This window comes from Panthera pardus, unplaced genomic scaffold (assembly GCF_024362965.1).
Source record: "Panthera pardus isolate Hobbes unplaced genomic scaffold, ASM2436296v1 HiC_scaffold_1, whole genome shotgun sequence".
Taxonomy (NCBI): Eukaryota; Metazoa; Chordata; class Mammalia; order Carnivora; family Felidae; genus Panthera; species Panthera pardus.
The window spans coordinates 89,370,825-89,392,468 of NW_026526654.1; the positions used below are offsets into that span (position 1 = coordinate 89,370,825).

The 21,644-nt window shown below is 42.5% G+C and overlaps 1 protein-coding gene across 9 annotated transcripts in view; it reads right to left on the reverse strand.

Moving 5' to 3' along the window:
- IFT88 (intraflagellar transport 88) overlaps positions 1-21,644 on the reverse strand; it is a 130,511-nt gene that overhangs the window by 20,215 nt on the left and 88,652 nt on the right. For 8 of the 9 annotated variants that reach the window (XM_019448021.2, XM_019448018.2, XM_019448020.2 and 5 more), the window contains 4 exons: positions 17,583-17,635; positions 15,934-15,999; positions 12,350-12,456; positions 3,732-3,798 (listed from right to left, as the gene is read on the reverse strand). In XM_019448021.2, coding sequence (XP_019303566.1) covers positions 3,732-3,798; positions 12,350-12,456; positions 15,934-15,999; positions 17,583-17,635 — 293 coding nt within the window. The remainder of the gene's footprint in view (positions 1-3,731; positions 3,799-12,349; positions 12,457-15,933; positions 16,000-17,582; positions 17,636-21,644) is intronic. The other variant, XR_008421612.1, reaches the window with a different exon arrangement.

Here is a 21,644-nt window from a genome sequence, read left to right on the forward strand (position 1 = left end):
GATATGGAAATTCCTTATGGTCCTCTTTCCCGGGCAATACTTGAAAAAGTCTAGTTGTAGGCACGGCATTTACTTTAGCAGCTTAAGGCTGGCCTCTTTTGCATGCATTTGGGAAATCATTCCTTTCCACTAACTGACCCGTGGGCCTAACCCGGACGGAAGTGCCAAATATTTCCACATAAAGACAGAAAGGTGCATCTTGAGGTCTCACACGTAGAGGTGGAAGATGGTTAAGATGGGGGCCTGTCACCTGCGGGGTTACAATAACTAGGCAAGCGGCCATATGCACACGGTGAGTGGCGGGGAGACCGCCGGAGAGGGTGAGGGTGCATTCGCAGCGTGCTTGCTGGATGCTCTGAAAGGGCCCGTGAGGGGAGGGGAAAGAGGAAGTGAGAGGCATCCACAGCAGGGTTTGTTCAGACTTCAAGGCCAGGACAGCCTGCACCGTGGCCTGTGCCACGAGCTGGAGAAAAAAGGCAGAAGACGCGATTCTCGGAAAAGTGTTGCGGTGGAACCAGCAAGGTCACTGAAAGAGGCATCGAATTCGGGCTGCAGGAGCGAATGAAGAAGTCTGGGATGCCATGTAACTCAAGGGACCAGGAAATAAGGAACAAAACGTCAAATGGTGGGGGAAGAAAGCAAGCAAGCAAGGACCCTGAAAAGGAAGTATTTAATACTTTAAACTTGTGCCAAGAGAGCCAGGCAACATGACACCCAGCTTGTAAAAATGTGTCAATAACCCAGTTTCTACTCCAAAATTCCCTCCTGTGAGGATAAGGCGTATTTGTGCACTAGGACTGACTATTTGTGTTGGACTGAAACGGAATAGATGAGAGAAAGGAAAAATTATTGAACAAGAAAACAGCAGGGGGTGAGGGCCAGGGCCAGGGCCAGGGCCAGGGCCAGGGGGCGAATTTGGAACGGCAAGGCCTCTCCGTCTCTGCGCTCGGTTGTCAGATCCCGGGCGGCCTCAGCTGTCTGCCTCTGCTACCCTGACCCTGACTGCGGTGGAGGCGCCAGGCCCAGCTGAGGCGCTGCATGTGTTCTGAGACACGGTGTGGTTTAAGGAGTCTCACTGGGGAGAGGTCACCTCGGGAGGCTGAGCAAAACTCTTGGTGTCGGGGGGTCTGGCCCCTCAGTGGCCTCTGAGGCACACCCTGATCCTTCCGATGTTTGTGAGAGGCAGACGACGGTCTGGGCAGAGTTTCTTGGGGTGGAACTGGGGACGCCATCCTCTGGGCTCTGCTTCAGCACCAACCAGGCACGCCCTGGCATCCTGTTAGGAGGTCCTGATGTTTCTGAAGCAGACTTCAAGCTGAAGACATCCGGGTAACTCAGGCTCAGGTCTAGAGGCTAACACTGGCGACATTCTGCAAGCTTGTGAATTACCAGAGAAGGCTCTGAGAACTTAATACAAGACTGCTGGGAGTCGTTCTGGGAGGGACTGGCTGGTGACTCTGAACTTCAGATTTTGATTTTTTTATAATTACTTTGTTTGAATCTCACACTAAAAAAAGTTGATTTTTTTTTGAGAGAGGATGTGCATGTGTGGGGGCGGGAGGGGCAGACAGGGAGAGCGAGAACCCTAAGCAGGCCCCAAGCCCCCAGCGAGGGGCTTGATCTCACAAAAAGTAAGCTCATGACCTGAGCCCAGATCAAGAGTCGGAGGCTTAAGTGACTGAGCCACCCAGGCGCCTCTGAGTTTAAGATTTTTAGAGGGAAGTGTAAAAATCTTAGAAGATGGTGAATCCATCTTTAATAAACTTTAATAAAGAACTTCGATCAACACTTAGCACTCCGCTAGGGTTACCAAGACAGTGACTCCTGAAGGGACACTCAATTTCAAGAAAAGCTCCTATCACAGGCCGCCTGCTTCCTAAGAGCAAGGATGAAGCAGCAGCGGCGAGACGTCTGCTGAACCTTCCACGTTCCTCTCAGCTGATGCCCACAGGCTTGTGTGCCGACCCTTCGCCACTAGGGACATTGCTGGTACATGCAAGTCCACGATCCCTCTCCACAACTCCCAGTTCCAAAGAGCTCGGAAAGCCAAGTTTTCAGGTGGCAACATGTAAACTTCATGGGCATAAACCCCGACTTGACCTGAAGCTATTTTTAGCCATTATTTAACCTTAGTGTAATTACCCATGTGTTTTCCCGAATCAGTAACAGTTCTGATTGTGAGGTGCACCCCGCGGGTATTATATATGGGTAAAGCACCACAGAAGGTTTCTAAACTCCAAAAGATGCTGAATTCCACAACACGCTTGGCCCCACGGACTTTGGATAAGAGGCTGCAGGCCTGCATGGCCGTCGCCATGAGAACTGCTGGGACAGATCTTTCAGACCCAGGACTCAGTTAAATCCAACCCCAGAGAGTTGAGTGAACACACTGAAGCAGGGGTGGGGCAGGGGTAACAGAGCGGAGGCCACATCTGAGGGTTAGGGGACAGTATGGGAAGGTCAACGCCCATCACGACCACGGGGGGCTGACGAGGTAGGAAATGGCTACTCCTCGACGCGGCAAACCGCCCTTGGCGTGCGAGGGACACAGACGGCAGGCGGCAGCTGCTACTTTCTGAGGCCGTGGGTAACTACTCCTGGGACCTGAGGGTAAACAGGCGAGGACTGTGAGGTTCAGCTGGAAAAGCCGGACTGATCCTCAGAGAATCAAACTCTCTTGCCAGAACGAGATGCCCCTGATGATCGTAACTGCTTAAACCCATCTGGCCAAGCAGAGCTCAGATCTCAGGAAAGAATCTTTGTCCCAGCTGCAGTTTGTATCCCCAGGAAAGTCAGTAGCATTCTCAGCAGCGCCTGAGACCTGTGTGTCCTTCCAACTAGATTTAAATTTCCCTGAGCACAGGGACCGTGTTTTACTCATCCCTATGTCTCTGGCACTTAGCACAGTATTTATCTGGCACCTGGTATGCATCTAATAAACGTTTGCGAATGAATGAAAGGGGCAGGGGCACGGACCCGGGTCACGTCTGCAGGACAGTGCTACGTACAGATATGAGAGAATGTACGTGTATTTACACATCCCAATTTAGCCTTTATTTTTCCAATCCGTTTCTTTAAAACCACCAAATTTCTACTAAGTTTAACTTATACTATTCCTCTGACGTGGACAGAGAAGGCAGATTTTGATGATGAGGAAAACGGGAAGGAAAACTTAACAACCTTGTTACTAAGTAATGCTGTGACAAGTGGTCGAAGTCAAGGAACTGAGCGATGCAAAGAAATTTAGAAATCACTTAAAGCCTACGGCATTTATGTGGCTGGTCCAAAGGGAGACGGCTGTCGTGATCAAGACAGGAACTAGAATCATGTCTCCTAACGCCCAGACTGGCACGATTTCTACACTAGAGTATACTCAGCACTGCCAGCATTCTAGAAGGCCATCTTACTTCTCATTGCACTGCCCTAAAAGGTAAATTAACAAAATGTAACACAGTAAAACCTCATTAGCATGGACATCTATGGTAATCTATTCAGCATGACCTTATTTATTAACCACTTAGCAGAAACAGATATGCTTACTGAAGAAGTAAAATCCACTAACATTCACCATCACTCACATAACAGAATGCTTACAAAATTAGTTGGAGTGAGTGAGGTTTTACTGCGTACAGAACAAAAGGCATTCTTTCTGATTATTCAAGATGTTTCAAGAGGCCCGTGTGCTAGACGTCTGTCAAATCCAGTGCGCCAAGGAAACAGGAAGTACTCACCACTGCCGGCACTGCCCTCTCTTCTGCTGCGGGAGCCTCCACTGCCATCTCTGCCGGACCTTACGCGCTAGAACAAGAAGATGAGTTTAAAAGAATAAATGATATTCCCTTGAAGGTGAATACAAGTAAACGCTGATTTTTTTTAAAAGCTTATTTATTTATCTTTGAGACAGAAAGAGAGAGAGAGAGAGAGGGAGGGAGCAAGGGAGGGGCAGAGAGAGAGGAAGGCAGAATCCCAAGCAGGCTCCACACCGTCAGCGTGGAGCCCTACGCAGGGCTCGAACTCAAGGAACCGTGAGATCGTGACCTGAGCCAAAATCAAGAGTCGGGTGCCTAACCGACTGAGCCACGCAGGTGCTCCTAAATGTTGATTTTTTAAATTAACATTACTGTGTAGCGCTTAAGGCTTACTGCTCCTACTCTCCTAAGAGCTGGGTGCACATTGCTCCTTACCTTGATTCTATGAGAGAAAAGACAAAGTTGTTCTGTAAACAAAGGGTTCCCAGCCTGCCCTCCACCAGGGTCCTCAGGCCTTAGTAAATACCCAGGGGGCACTTCCACTCAGGTGCAGCGTAACCACTGCTTATAAAGCAAATATGCTCCTGAGGTGAAAGTTGAGGTCTTAGACCGGGGCGGTGGGGGGGGGTGGGGGGGGGGTGGGGGGGGTGGGAGGGGAGGAGGGAACCCACCGAAGGGCTATATCCTGCGTTAGTTTTACTCTGTAATGGCTGGACTTGAACTATTTTGGGAGGAAAAAAGGTAAACTTTGAAATTCAACCTCTATAATAAAAGAACTATTAAAATCTCACAAAATACTTAAGATCTGCTTAATAGCCCACTTTCTTAGGTACAAGCTTACCCTTAAAACATAAGAAATATCTTCAAGCTGTGACATTCTTAGGTTTTTTGAAGCAATTTATGGTTACTTTGTGTTTTGCTTAGGAGTTATACTTTTTGTATTGACACTGAATCTGTCTCAAGTCATACTGCCAGATTCTCATATGCCTAATGCTGTGTTTAGAGAGACAGGGTTGTTAGTGAAGAGAGTCACACAGCTTTTGATAATTATTTACTCCACAACTAAATTAAAATTTTAAACATAGATTGGTACCTTATTTAGATCTTCAATAATATAAGCAAAATTTCATATCTGATTCAAAAGACAAATTATTTATTCCCCAGTGAATTCTGAATTATCAGATCACAGATTAGAGGTTACTGACATTGTGATCGGCTAGGAAGAAAAAAAATTTCAATAACTCAAGACTCATTTCTCTAAAATGAAACACTCAGTACTTTCAAATATATGTAAATATGCCCAAGTTTTTTTCTGTTAAAAAGAAACCTCCCTTGAAACCCCATCTCTCCCCTTTGCCCCTTCTCTTGAAAATCTAAAGATGATATAACAAAATAAAAATTTTAATGTCTGTAATCAGATTTTATTTCAAAACTTGTTTTTCATCTTTCTGAAGATTATTTCTAGCATATCCAAAAGACCTACACAATACTAAAATAAACTCATAGATACAAATGCCTGTGTGACCTGAAGGTTTTTCAAATCAAATGTGAGAAAAGATCTTGCAGCTGCTTTAGTGACCATATGTTTAGAACAGGACAATTTAGGAAAGTGAGCACTTTCCACGATCACCACATTCTTCGCCCCATTCCACCTGTTCCTTGCTCCCATCTAGAACTCCCCAATCTTGTGGCTCTCGTCCATCTTTTCCTAATTAATCCCCTGAATACTCACCTTATTTCTAGCCTAGAAACACCCCAGCACTTTTTTTTTCATTTTTTTTTTAACGTTTATTTATTTTTGAGACAGAGAGAGACAGAGCATGAACAGGGGAGGGGCAGAGAGAGAGGGAGACACAGAATCTGAAACAGGCTCCAGGCTCTGAGCGGTCAGCACAGAGCCCGACGCGGGGCTCGAACCCATGGACCGTGAGATCATGACCTGAGCCGAAGTCGGACGCCCAACCGACCGAGCCACCCAGGCGCCCCTGAAACACCCCAGCACTTTAAGTATGTCCACGTCAGGACCTCCAGACACTTTGCTTGCCCACCCGTCTTTCTGCTCCACTCACCAAGAGAAACCGAAAACCTGGCTTGATTCAAAGACTTCTCTTCTTTCTCTCCTACTCCCAGGACACCGTGCTCTGCTGGACACATGTCACGTAAGCACACGACGGTGCCAGAGCCCCACTGCTGGCTCAACCTCTGCCCGCAGGGCCCATGGAGCAAGCACGTGTTCAATACATCACATTCTGTCCTTTGCATCTTTGGAAACTGACTGCCCCTCGTACTTTGTGAGTTAGAGCCAGCTTGCATCCCTTGGAGGGGCCAGCCTCCATCTGGTACCTCCTCTGCCTGCCAGGCCTTTCCTCACCTCCTTTCTAGCAACGACTCACCCCTCAGGGTTCAGCTCCACTCTCATCTTAGGGCGACTCCCCTGTGACCCAGCTGGCTGCTCACTCAGTGTGCTTACCAGCACCCACGCCCCCCTCACACTCAGGGTCCCGCCTGCTGGTCCTTCTCCTTTACCACTCTCCCGTGGGTAGAGAACGTGGTTTTTAGGTTTTTTGTAAATGTTTATTTACCTTTGAGAGAGAGAGAGAGCACAGAGAGAAGGAGACACAGAATCTGAAGCAGGCTCCAGGTCTGAGCCATCAGCACAGAGCCCAGCGCGGGTCTCAAACTCATGAGCTATGAGATCATGACCCGAGCTGAAGTCGGACGCCCAACCGACCGAGCCACCCAGGCGTCCCGAGAACGTGGGTTTTTATTCTCTTCCAACTGGACACCTATTTGCTGCTGAAAATCAACAACCTCCACCACCCTGAATCTTGCATACTCTCTCTTCTCTAATCTTTTGCATTTCGGCTGATGTTTTTCTCTTCCTTTTTGTATTTCGATTGCTCAGTCTTCAATTCCTGCTCTTCCCATTTTGTTCTTTTCCAGACATAGAGTTGTTTGGCAGAATGCCTGGAAGCTGATTTTTTTGTGTGTTCAGTGAAGAAGAAACATAAAACATCTTTAAAACACAGCAATTCTATGAGGCCCCCAGCTCCTGGGGCCAGTTCACACTGCGCCAGGCCCACAGCAGCCAGATACGCACAGTAGGCCCTTCTTGCCTGTTCACACTGCTCCAGGCCCACAGCAGCCAGACACGCACAGTAGGCCCTTCTTGCCTGTTCACACTGCTCCAGGCCCACAGCAGCCAGACACGCACAGTAGGCCCTTCTTGCCTGTTCACACTGCTCCAGGCCCACAGCAGCCAGACACGCACAGTAGGCCCTTCTTGCCTGTTCACACTGCTCCAGGCCCACAGCAGCCAGACACGCACAGTAGGCCCTTCTTGCCTGTTCACACTGCGCCAGGCCCACAGCAGCCAGACACGCACAGTAGGCCCTTCTTGCCTGTTCACACTGCTCCAGGCCCACAGCAGCCAGACACGCACAGTAGGTCTTTCTTGCCTGGCCAACAGCCCAGTGTTTAGAATTGCTCACTGATGGCACTAATGAATACACAGTGTGTAAAATATTCCTCTTAGCACCAAGGGGAGAACAGTCTTCTTTTTCCATAAAAGTTCCAGGAAGAGAAGAAGTTCTCTGAAAAACCAGTCTAAATAAATACATTTCTGGCTTTAACTCCTTTAAAATAGGAGTTAGGGGCTCAGGGAGATACACTATCCTGGCTCCCATAAACCTGAAACAATTTATCTCTCTTTCTTAGGTCTACATAAATCCTTTCCCATTTTAAACAATTTTTAAAAATCCATGACCTGATTTATATCTATTTCCTGCCCCCCTCCCTTATATCAGATTCCATATCCTGAGCTGGTATTTGATCATTTGCGTGATGACCCTGTGGGAGCATTAACTCTAGACAAGTGCTTTTCAGACTTTAGTGAATATAAAAATACCTGGAGAATTTGTTTAAAAACACATACACAGATTCTTGAATTTAACTCTGGGGTAGGGTTTCGGTAGGTCTGGGATGGGGCCCAAGACTTTGTAATTCTAAGATGTGCCCAAGTGATTCTGAGGCTGTACTAGCCCACAGACCATGCTTGAATAGCACTAGTTTGAGACCCCCATCCTAATCAAATTATGGAGTTCTGCTTTTGCCATTTTAATTTACCGACTTTTTGAGTGCAGAGTAAGTAAGAACTATATATCAGCTGAAAATAATTATCTGGATCATCTGCTTCCCCTACTTTTCATAAGGTGGTAAGGCACAGTAGTTAGGAACCTGGATTTGAAGCCTAGGGCTGCCCCCAATAGCCGTGTGACCTAGAGGAAGGGACTTAGCCACCATGGTTCTCAGTTTTCTCATCTGTTAAAAAAAAAACTAATAATGAAACTATGCCCAACATCCTAGGACTACTGCAATGGTTAAGTCAGTTAATACACATAAAATGTTCATAACAGGGCCTGTATTCGTCATGCACTCAGTAAGCGTTAGCTGTTGCTATTTTACTGTCTCGTCAAGCAGATGTTATCAAGTAGAATTGAAGGGGAAACTGTAACCAGAACCACGAAGAGTGCTAACATCATTCACAAACATTCATCCAGCCTCTTCACTTCTTTTCCTTCCTGCTGCCAAACTTCTACCATTATTAGCACTTCCAGAGGAAAGGAAGGGACAAAGACTGGGGGTCCACTTTGTTTTCCTATCAGCAGCTCCAGGTAAAGATTTGATGTGATTATCTCTGATATCCCTGCTTTCCTTTTGTTTTTAATGTTTATTTATTTATTTTGAGAGAGGGGGGCAGAAGGGCAGAGAGGATCCCAAGCAGGCTCCACACTGTCAGCACAGCGCCCCACACGGGCTCATTCTCCTGACCATGAGATCATGACCTGAGCCAAAGTCGAGTCCCAAGCTAAAAGGACTGAGCCACCCACGTGCCCCTTCCTGCTTTCAATTACAGGTCTGTTTCACAAACTGTCTCCAGTTCACAATATGGAAGTGCTCTTCTTCAGGAAGAAACAACAAAATTAGAGTGATCATAGAGAGTTACCGACTTTATTTTATTTAAAAAAAAAATTTTTTTTTTAACGTTTTTATTTATTTTTGAGACAGAGACAGAGCATGAACGGGGAGGGGCAGAGAGAGAGGGAGACACAAAATCGCAAGCAGGCTCCAGGCTCTGAGCCGTCAGCACAGAGCCTGACGCGGGGCTCGAACCCACGGACCGCGAGATCGTGACCTGAGCTGAAGTCGGACGCTTAACCGACTGAGCCACCCAGGTGCCCCAAGAGTTACCGACTTTAAAAAAGATATCTAACAATGCATAAATGTTTAAAGAAATCAAGACATATCTACCTGTATAATAGTAGATTGTATTATGCAGACAATTTATGTAACAATTTATGTAACAATAATTACATAAAGAAATTCTAATTACATGGAGAAATGTTAAGTTTCTGCATGGGGGCAGATTCTAAACAAGAAACACACACAAAAAGTAACAAGTTTTAAGTTCAAATTTAGAAAAGGAGAGTGCCCTTGATTCAGAAGTTTATTTACTATACTTTGCTTCGAAACTAATAGTGCTTTATGTACTATGCAAGCCAGGAAATAGAATGCTCTGCCCCACGGGCTCACAATTCAAGAAACACAAACTGAAATTGAACACACAACAATTAAAAGAGAAATTAACTCTCAAATAGTGAGAATTCTTTTAGTCTCTTCTTCCTAGGACCTTTCTTTTCCACTATTTTTTCTCCTCCACTTTGCATTTTTTTTGTATATCATTTTTGAGATAGAGAGAGCAAGTGTAGAAGGAGCAGAGAAAGAGGGGACAGAGGATCCAAAGCAGGCTCCAAGCTGTCAGCACAGAGCCTGATGCAGGGCTCGAACTCACGAACCATGAGATCATGACCTGAGCCGAAGTTGGACACAACTGACTGAGCCACCCAGCCACCCCTCCACTTTGCATTTAAAAGCAAAACATAAGTGACAAAGATTTAATGAGGAGTACCAAAGAACAGAGAAACTGATTCCAAGGGCACTGAAAACAGAGTACTTTGTGGATGAGGGCTGTGACTTTCACTTTCAAGTAAGATTAAGCAGTAACATTTAAGGGAAGATATTAAGAAGAAGCTATAATGAGAAAAGACATCTAAGTGACCTTGGGTTTTATACAGATTACAGTGAGAGCAGTGATATAATATTACCAAAAGAGGCACTGCTCAAGCACACTGAGACATTAATAATTAGAGTGAATAAGTAAGAGAAACACTGGATGATCTAAATTCATCAATAGTAACTCATATGATTTTATTAAAGTACTCTTTTTTTTTTTAATGTTTATTTATTATTGAGGGACAGGGAGAGACAGAGCATGAGCATGGGAGGGGCACAGTGAGAGAGGGAGACACAGAATTTGGAACAGGCTCCAGGCTCTGAGCTCTCAGCCCAGAGTCCGACATGGGGCTCGAACTCGCAAACCGAGAGATCATGACCTGAGCCGAAGTCGGATGCTTCACCGACTGAGCCACCCAGGCGCCCCACTAAAGTACTCTTAATTAAGTCATTAGGGAATTATTTTAGTGAGGACAGTGCAAGGATGTCAGATATATGAGAGAAACAGATAAAAGTAGACTATACTCAACGAATAGATAAATATTTTGATGGGAGAGGAATCAATCGGCAGAGTACTCATCACAAAGGAAAAGCAGTCTCAGTGTAACTCACATATTCATTCATAGTAGTAAGAACCAAGAGTCCGCAAGTATATTAGCCCCGTAACAGCCCGAGCAAGAAAGAGTTTGACACCACAGAGAGAGGATGCATACAGGAAGGAGGGCGAGGGAAAAGAAAAAGCAAAGGGAGACAGGACGTCAACGTAAAGGTGAAGCGCTGTGAAGACCAAAACCAGAGCACGATATCGACCCGATGCAACCCAACATGGGGAAACTGGGCGAAAAGAAAATCATGCAGAAGCAACTCTGCATCTGTTTAAAGGGGCCATGTTTTGGTCTTTATCCCTCAAGTTCATTCCCCAGGGACTCCCTGGAATCGGGGTTTCCTACAGCTGGAGTTAGGATCCCTTGTGAGCTGGCTGCAAGACAAGTCCCAGGAGTTCAAGGCAGCTACTTACTGTGTAAAACGAGCCTGCACCAAAGTCTGCTAAACCAGAGATGGTAACACACATGCCAGTCGCCCTGTTTAAGGCTGTAAGTTGTGAGGAGTGTATTACGCACGAGCCATAGTTTGCCTTTTTTGTGTGTTCTCTGTTCAGCATCAACTTAAACTCCTGATGGTGAAACGTCAGAAGTCTTAAGAATGTGACCCTTTCCACATACCTCCATGGATCTATACTAAGTAACTTTACAACTAATTCAAGCTCCAAAGAATGTTCTTGGTTTGAGATATATACTTCTTTTGGATTCTTCTTAATGGGACAAATTGAGCAGTGATTATGATGACACTTATGATAATTTGAACTTTCATTTATACCTGTTTAATTTTACAAAACTTGCACACAGGTTACCTGATTCACCAATGGGTATATGGTAGTAAATTGGTCTTGATAGCAGGTTTTAAACTATATACCCTAGCATCGCATTAATAACAACTTGGTATTTTATAGGATTTTTAAGGTAAAAATCTATGTCTTGTTCATAATCCTTTTACAACTGATACTTTACACGAGAGAATAAAGAATAAAACCATCAGATCACATCTTCAAAGCAAAGACAATTTAAAGTTAACCACATTTTGAAAGCAAATATGGAATTTAGACTTAATTATCCAAGATAATTAAATTCTTGATAAAGTCTAACCTTAAAGAATGTATTTTCTTTCTATTTAAGGCAGACACTCAAAGACCACGTTAAATATTCTAGGCTCAAACTTAGGGGAGATTATTCTCTTCAAAAAGTAAAAATAAGAACACTGCTATTGCACATACTGCATGAAACACAGAAATAAAACTTAAAAAGCTTCCATGCAAATTAATACTATTCTCAGAGCCATGGTCTACTACATAATGAGACAGCTTAAAGGAAAAGTACTATTGTTATATGATTTCCTCTTAATTTCCATGGGCCACAGGGCCCTGCAACTGAAATTAATTCTGTAAATTAACCTGCAAGTTATTCTGCTGTGTGGAAAGTTACAACGATCTGTCTGTGAGTAACCAACCATCCACTACAGTAGGCTGACTCTGTTGCACTTCCTCCTGTTAAGAACTGGTTCTTGGGGCACCTGGGTGGTTTAGTTGGTGGACTCTTGGTGGACTCTCTATTTCCACCCAGGTCATGATCTCATAGTTCGTGGGATCGAGCCCTGCGATGGACCCCAAGTTGGGCCCTGAGTCGGGCTCCATGCTGTCCTGCCTGGGATTTTCTGTCTCCCTCTCTCTCTGCCCCTTCCCGCTTCACGCTCTCTGTCTCAAAAAGAAAATTAAAAAAAAAAAAAAAGAATTGATTCTTGATAGAATTTTATCCTCAAACTAGAATTTTAGTTGTTTCTCCTTTTATGTCATAGCAGAAAAAAATTTCAACTTTTTTTTTACTGATAGAAGAAGCCAGCATCACTCATTTGAGCTACAGAAGGCTGACATTTTGAAAATTAACAGACAGTAGATTTTGGCCCATATGAGATACCTGTTCCCTTATTTCTTTCATTTTTTCCAATCTCTTAAGTTTTGTTGCATATTCTTGAACTTCTTTTAATCCAATATCTGTGCAGAGACGAACCAAGAAGCGCAGACCTAAATTGTAAAAACAGATGTAGACAAATATTACCGCAGGGTTGAAAGTATAAGAAATCAATGAATCCGTCTTTTGGGACACAAGGAGGAATGATGCTCACAAACAGTATTTGTTTTCGTCAAAAATTAACCTACACTTTGTACCACTGGCCCTAAGAGAACGGGACTTCCCTGAAAGAGGACCTACAGGGAGGACTCTCTCCACCTGTCCTGCCCTCAGGACAGACCACATCATCTACATTTAGGGCCCTTCCCATACTCTTTATCTCCTTATCTGCTTTTCCTTTCCTCTACTTATGACTACTGATCTATTAGATATTTGGTTTTTTGTCTTTCTCTTCCTAGGAGTTTTCATCTGTCTTTCGGCCACATCGATAGTGCTGGAACGGTGCTGTATTATCAACACTGTAGCATCCTCCCTAAGAATTTGTAAGTAAGTCAGCAATTCATGACCACTAAAATGTTGCAAAAGAATAGTACTAAAATAATTTAAAATATCACGTGTTATTATATAAATTGCCTATGTGTACATTTGTCTTAATTCACAATAAGGAGGTAATTTACATATATTGTACAAATAATGCTTAATTATTTCTCTTACCTACCTATCCTCAGAAAGAATGGTTTAGGAATATTTAAAAAAAATTTTTTTTAACATTTATTTATCTTTGAGAGACAGAGAGAGGCAGAGTGTGAGTGGGGGAGGAGCACAGAGAGAGAAGAGAAACAGAATCTGAAGCAGGCTCCAGGCTTTGAACTGTCAGCACAGAGCCCGACATAGAGCTCGACCCCACAAACCTTAAGATCATGACCTGAGCCAAAGTCGGATGCTTAACCGACTGAGTCACCCAGGTGCCCCTTAGGAATGAATATTTAATGTGAAATAAAAGTCATTGTTTTTGGTGGATGTTCTCTGAACTCTTTAGAGTTATTTTTGATAACTGAAGAATATATTTTAAGAATGTATTATCCTGCTGGGTTTATCAGAAAACTACTGTGCTCAAAATGAGATAGTACATGGGTGCAAATGTTTTTTCCATAGCTCTAGTTAAGGCAGACTTTTTTTTTAAATTTTTTTTTTAACGTTTATTTATTTTTGAGACAGAGAGAGACAGAGCATGAATGGGGGAGGGGCAGAGAGAGAGGGAGACACAGAATCTGAAACAGGCTCCAGGCTCTGAGCTGTCAGCACAGAGCCTGACGCGGGGCTTGAACTCACAAACTGTGAGGTCATGACCTGAGCCAAAGTCGGACGCTTAACCGACCAAGCCACCCAGGCGCCCCTAAGGCAGACTATTAATTATATTTGTCTTGAAAATTATCCAGGCCAAAAGCATCTTGAACATTCCCTAATGGCATAGATTTAATTTTTAGAGTGAATCTTTTTTTTTTTTTTTTTTAAGATTTCATTTTTTAAGTAATCTCTACACCCAACATGGGGCTCAAACTCACAGCCCAGAGATCAAGAGTCACATGCTCCACCAACTGAGCCAGCCAGGCACCCCTTAGAGCGAGTCTTAAATTCTCAATAAAGAAAGTAATTTGGGGGTGCCTGGGCTCAGTCAGTTGAGCATCTAACTCTTGATTTCAGCTCAGGTCACGATCTCATGGTTCTTGAGGTCGAGCCCAGCATCAGGCTCCCTGCTGACAGCACAGAGCCTGCTTGGGATTCTCTGTCTCTCTCTCTCTGTCTCTCTCTGCCCCTCCCCTGCGTGTGTGCTCTCTTCCTCTCTCTCTCAAAATAAGTCAATAAACTTAAAAAAAAAAAAAAAAAAAAAAAAAAGAAGAAAGAAATCTGGACTTGCTTGGAGATTGTCCCTCTCCTGGTCCAGTGCACAGGTGCCATGACTTCAGCAGTGGTTCCCAACTGGCAGCGATCCTGTCCCCCAGGGGACACCTGTCACGGTCTGGAGACATTCTGCTTTTCGTAAGGAGGCAGTGGACGTGCTATGAGCGTCTGGTGGGTAGAGGCCAGGGAAGCTGCTACAACGTTCTACAACCCATGGGGTGGCCTCCCACAATACAGAATTATCTGCTCCCAAATGTCAGTGGTGCCAAGGAGGGGAACCATCTGCCCAGCAGCCTGTTTGGGCTTCTTCATTTTCACAAGATGGTACTGTTACCTCTCACTCAATTTCTCAATCACCAAGCTTCCTGAAGTGACTGAGATTAAGATTCCCATAAAAAGCTTTTTAAAAAAAGAAACAGGAAATGAAAGCTATCCGGGTCCACTGAGAACCTAAAGGAGAATCTTCGTAGGCTGGGCTAGAAATCTGTGCTTTTTAAAGTTTTACAAGTAATTCCACGTAGCCTGTGTCCCGATGGCATTTGTCAGTTAACAGATCTGCTTTTGATTGGCATTAGAGAAGCCCTTGCTCCGAAGCTGCCATCAAAGGCCATTAATTCCGAGCCCTGTGCTGTTGACCTTCCACAAAAGCCAAATGGAGAAAAATATTAACGAAGGAACGTGCAGTACGTCTCATCCCTGGCTCAGGCGGGGCCACTGGAAAGCTTGACACAGAACAGATTTGTCTTACTGAACTGAAATGTATTGTTTAGTGTTCACTGTCACTGAAGGACAAAATTAAAAAGTCTTTTCAAACATGTTATTTTATTTTCTGAGGGGATGTCACAAAAGCAAGGAGCCGCCACGGCTTTCAACGACCTACTGTCTCTCTCTGCTATGCAACATAAATGAAGAGTTGGAAAACGTTTTCTTCTTCCCAAGGAATTATTTTTTGTTCCCTTGTAAATAGCAAAGATTATATAACTGATTACATTTTTCTTTCTTTTAGCTGCAAGGCTATTCAGGGCCAAATACCGTTTAGTGGCAGCGTGTGGCATGTGAATATGGTTATTTTGTGTTTTTCTTGATCATGATTTTGTTGTTGGTACTCCCATTAATACTTCACATTATTACTTTAGGTTACATCAAACCCACTGTGCAACAAGATGGAGAAATAAATGAGTATTTTCCACAAAGCTAACTTCACAAAAGGAAAATAAGCAAAATATCAACATAATCTTTTAAACTTAAAGTAACATTAAAATTCATTTGCTATCCATATCAGCAAGATGACCATTCTATTTTCATAAACTCAAAGTATTTTTCAACCTCAAAAAGTTGCATACTAACTGAAGAGTTAAAAATGCCTTTTCTATAAATACCACAGTATGAGCTTTAACAAATCAATGATAAACCAACATTTATTTTTCAAATTTCATAAAACTTTGACATACAGATCTGTTTACTACTGAAGAGAACACAGTGGTATATTTAAATCCATCAAAAACTAAATTCTATAAAATGTACTCGCAGAGTCAAATTTTCTGATCCTATAACCACATGTATAAACGTGCGTCACAAAGTATAGGCTGGTAGCTATCTATGCAATTACCATAGCAAAGATAATTATTATACATAAGGCAATAAAGAGTTAGAACCTATAGTTTTAAAGTTATAAAATGTAAACTCACATTCAACATTTTCTGGAAATTTTCTGTGAATATCCTTATAAGTATCCAATGCTTTTTGGTAGTTACCTATAAATAGGAAAAAGAGAAAAAAACATACTCACAGATTGTAAAAATTAATAACATTAAGAAGACTTCCATGTTTGCCACAAGCATATATAAACCATTCTTAATATAACTTCTGGAAGAAAATGTACAGATAAAAGAAATTTGAAAAAGAGAGCGAGAGTAAACGGGTGATGGTTGAAACTTAGTTCTACTGCTTAAAATACACTGTTGTCAAAAATTAAGATCTATTCAATTTCCGAAAAATTAAAAATCACTTCAGAAGAACAATTGACAATTTTAAAAATAATCTAAGTGATAAGCTAACATTAATTTCAATGTCATTCACTTAGTTGGAAAAGATGAAAAATAACCTTTCTCAGTAGTTTTTATTTTGAAACATTCAAAAATTTATAGAAAGCATTTTGTTTTATAATACAATAATTTAGCTTCACAGCAACAAAGAATCGGAAAAATAATTTGGGATCAAAGATCTTTGCTAAAATGTCGGTAAACAAGCGATGAGTCTCAACAGGCCCCACTATGCACTAGGGCCAGCCATGCTGACCCTCCCAGACGTGTGGTATGAATTCGATGCAACAGACAGGAAGCACCCGGCAGCTCTCAATAAACGTCAGCTTCTCTTCTAAGTAGTACTTCAGTTAACACAAGAAAAGTTTCTATCTCAAATCACTCAGAATACCTCTTACCTATGTACGCTTTACATGTGACTGACAAGGAAATGAACATTGGTAATTCAGAACGCATGCTGATACACATAAAATGTATAATATATAGTTATGTTGTATGTTCCCCAGGAAATAGAGTGCAAAGATCAATGATCTAAATGATTTTAGGACTCCTGTGTACCTATCCTGATGCCATTCTAGAGGAGCTCATAAAGAAAGAAACCTCCTACAAGACACGATGACAACATCGTTAACACTGTCACGATCCGTGCTCCCCCTGGATCGAGGAATTTATTTTCCTGGATCATTTGTGGCCTCTATAAGAGGGATTACAAATCTGTTCACGTCCATCTCATTACCTAATATCTGATAAGAGTCAACAATATCATTCACTTCACGGTGAGTCCAACACTTCAGGACAAGCGTCAGCAGTACAGGTAATAAAAAGTTAACTGAAAACGCAAATGAAGATACCTAGTAGCACTTGGTATAAAAAAAATACAGCCCCAGTTGTCCCAGTTCTGGGCCTTCTTCAGCCTTGTCAGGTGTGAGACAGTCTCATAAATTTGGCATGGCACACAGGCTGCTCTGAATTAGGTGAACGGAAAACGGAAACATAAACTACTGTCTATAGAATGCCTACTTTTCTGTGACTTAACATACCCAATGATTACATGTTAACTTTGAAAAATAACGAATCTGTTAGTAGTGGGGACGGAATACACGACTAAGACCCATTTTGTAAGCATGACTTTTTTCTGTGCGTAGTAGTTATTGTTCCTCATATGATGCTTCCAATATATTAGCAAAAGTTACTGTTTTAATAAACAAACATGTGGTTGGAACACAGTTCTATGCATAATTACCTAAAAGATAGAAGCAAAATACATAAAAAATGAATAAAGTTAAAGCATTTACCGCTTCTTCTAAAACAACTAGCTACCATCAGCTGCCATTTCACTTGTGTAGGCCTATAAAAGAAACAAGATTATATGAAATCAGAGATGAAACAAAAATAACCTGAGATGATCAGTTTTATAAAGCTACATACCTGTACTATCTTTCAAATACATTTTTCCAAATACTTTTTGACCTCTAATTAGATCTTTATTATTGAAAGTAGCATATATACGATTTCCTTCATTATTACCTATCATATGTATATTGGAAAATTTAAGAGTCCTTCAATCTGGTTCACACCTTTATTTAGATTTTATGTGAACCACTTAACCTGTTTGGCTAAAGACCACTGTGATCTATTTTAAACATTATCATTACCTTTGCCATAATGTTATACTTTGGCTTAGTACCTAAGACTTAGAAGTTTAGGCTTGCGAATTTTGTACCCATGAGGCAATTGTTGACCTTGTGTTTGAACAATTAGGCTTCAACTAAAGGTAGAGTAAAAAAGAACTATATTCATTCTTTTTTTTCCTCTTAAAAAGAAAAGGATTTCTTTTCTTAAAAAAATGTTTATTTTTGAGAGAGGGCAAGCAGCGGAAGGCAGGCAGCTCTGTGTTCTGTCAGCAGAGCCCGCTTTGGATCCTCTGTCTCCCTCTCTTTGCCCCTCGAGCTGGGCTCGAACTCACCAACTGTGTAAGATCATGACCTGAGTTGAATCGGATGCTTAACCAACTGAGCCACCCAGGTGCTCCAAATTTCTGTTATAAAATAAATAAGAACGACCAGGATTTCTAAAGACTACTGTTACAAATACCCAGGAAAATAAGATTTGAAGAAATGAAAGACTAGGGAATAACTGAATGTGCTTCTCATTTCTTTTTAGACTCTTCCTTCTATTTACCTGATGGCCTCAGAGACAGCCTCACTCCCACTCAATTTGATGGCACACCTACCAGCTCTGGAGTCTTATTAGATCAGGGTCACAGCCCTACTACTTGGACAAGCTACTTAACCTCAAATCCACTCCCTACAGAGCCATCCACTTTGATCTAAAGAAAACACATATCTAACTACATTACTTCCCTCTTTAAAATGCATCACCTCCCCTCCAACTGCACGGTAACTCCAAGGTCCTAATCCAGTTCATCCACTGTTAGCCATTTGCTACCTCACCAACTCCACTTCCATGGGAGCTGCCCAACATTTCACGCTACAGCAAATCCAAACAGGAGGACAGAGTCCTTTGCATTCACTGCATTTTCTAGACTTCTGATCTTTGCACACACCGTCACCTCCACTTGGAGGCTCACCCCAACCTCATGACCCACTTCCCTGCCAGACCAGATTAGATTGTTCTGTGGACTCTTCTAACATCCTAGAATCTTTTTGGCACTGCATTTACTATACTGTAGTCTTATTTACGTTTCCGAATACCTTATTAAACTATAAATTCCTGAGGGGAGCAGAGTCTTTTGTGTTCCCAGGACCTGGCATGATGCCTGATACAGGCTGGGTGATCATTCATCATTAACTCCTCATTTACATATTCAAGTACATGTCTTTATAATTTCCTGAAAGGTTGGGATTATGATTTTTAGTTTGGTACACTATTCATTCTGTTAACTTGGTAAATTACTTAAATTTGTGCCCGTGTTTACTCATCTACAAAGTGGGAAGAATAACAGCACCCACGTCATAAATCAGTTGTGAGGATTATGTAGCACAATGTATCTAAATAATAAACATTAGTGATTATCATAACCACTTCTCTTCTCTTCTTTAGGAAAGCCTTATTTCATGAATGCCCCCTACTGGGAAATTGAAAAAACAGCCACCAGAGCAGCTGCTACGTAGTGCGTGCATGAATGTGTGTGCATCCTCGTGTGGAAAATGGAGTAATTATTTTCAACCACCAGAGTAGCCCAGTAAAGAGGAAGAACAGGGCTCAGTGACTTAATGTTAATAAGGTATTGGGTAATATTCTGGATTACTAATTCTAGTGGATCATAACTACAGATGATCTGTGACATTGCTTGTTTCCATTAGCATACATAATTGGGCACTGATTTGATGCAGACGATCAGCAAAAGATTTTATGCATTATAATAGTCGAGAAGCTTTCATGTATGAGAAATGCAGTCTCATGTCTTTAGGACACGAGATAAATTTATAAATGTTCAGAATTAAGCTGCCACGTTCGTACTGATAGTTTTAGGAGCTGGAGAGAACCCAGACACTATTAACACAGGACAGGATAGTTTTGCACAAAAGCAAACAAGCCTAATTGTTTTGGTTTGTCTCTTTTATCTGTCTTACCATCAGAACCTAGTTTATAAGTAGTAAGCCAAGTTTATTTCTTGAGTGGATGCCTACTCCTCTCCTCAATCCTCAAAGAAAAATACTATTTTACAGGCAGCACATTTAAGACATAGTGATTTAGAATAACACCATCTCCAAACCAGCAAATTGGTTATAAATTGCCTAGCACAGTATTAAAAAACTACAGGTTTTAAGTATTTTAAATCTGTAATGACTTGGCTTTATAGAATCACGGAACTTCAGAACTGGAAGTGGCCTCAGGTAGGAATTCATTCTATCCGTTCACCTTTAAGGAAAAGAAACTGAGACACGGGCATCCTATGCCTAAGGTTATTGTCCCAATAGTATTTACCAGCATAATATCCTGAATAAATCCCTATGTCACACTTCCAGAAAGCAATGAGGCATGCAGTTTGAAAACTATCTCAGAGAAGAATTATTATCTCCACACATGGAATAAGTAAGCACCATCGGAGAGTCATGATTTCTGGATTAAAGGTGGCAGAGTTAAAAATCTTTTATTGCACAGGGGCCCCTGGGTGGCTCAGTCGGTCGAGTGACCGACTTCGGCTCAGGTCATGATCTCACAGCTCGTGAGTTCGAGCCCCGCGTCGGGGTCTGTGCTGACAGCTCGGAGCCTGGAGCCTGCTTCGGATTCTGTGTCTCCCTCTCTCTCTGCCCCTCCCACACTCATGCTCTGTCTCTCTCTGTCTCAGAAATAAACAAACATTAAAAAATTAAAAAAAATCTCTTATTGCACAATGTCTTTTCTGGAAATTAACCTCCCCCAAAAAAGGACAATAAGAAAGATAAACTCTATGTCAGATCAAACTCAAACCATATAAAACCATATACAAATGATGGATGATGGACTAAAAAAAAAATGGAAACTGACTTCAGGAGGGCAAAGAAAGATGAAACTCAAGTGCTTGCCAACAGCATACTGATGAGAGGTGCTCAGATCTTCCCTGCAAATCACCAGAAGTGTTCAAGAATTGGGATCACCGGCATTGAGGAAGGAGCAGTAAAGCATGAAACTATAAAAAGGAAAACAGACTGGAAATGTGACTGAGAAGCAGTTGGACCCCCTCACCCCGTGCAGCCAGGTAATAACCCCTCACCCTCAGGAGCCGCTCAGGAAGGCTCCCGGCCAGGGGGGCTCGGCTGGTTCGAGGTGCTGGACTGAGGACTGCAGGATGAGGCAAAGAGTCTGCTTCTGGACAGTGAGACCCTCAGCCCAGTCCCTGCCAGCTGGGCAGCAGCCCAGGCTTATACTCCTGACACAGATCTGAGGATGTTTCTCTGAATACACTGAATGGCCCCAGAGAAAAGACTTTAGAATTTTAAGATTAAATCTCAGGAACAAAATCATACTATTAACATGTTCTTTTTAAAAAAAATTTTTTTAACATTTTATTTTTGAGAGACAGAGAGAGAGAGAGAGAGACAGAGAGAGAGAGAGAGAGGGAGAGAGAGAACATGAGTGGGGGAGGGGCAGAGAGAGAGGAAGACACAGAATGGGAAGCAGGCTCCAGGCTCTGAGCTGCCAGCACGGAGCCTGACCAAGGGCTTAAACTCACAAACCATGAGATCATGACCTGAGCCAAAGTCAGACGCTTCACTGACTGAACCACCCAGGTGCCCCACTATTAACATGTTGTTGTTTTTTTTTTTTTCATTTTAGAAAAGTATTTATTTGCATGGTCTTTATAGTTTATAAAAGATTTCCTGGGACGCCTGGGTGGCTCAGTCGGTTAA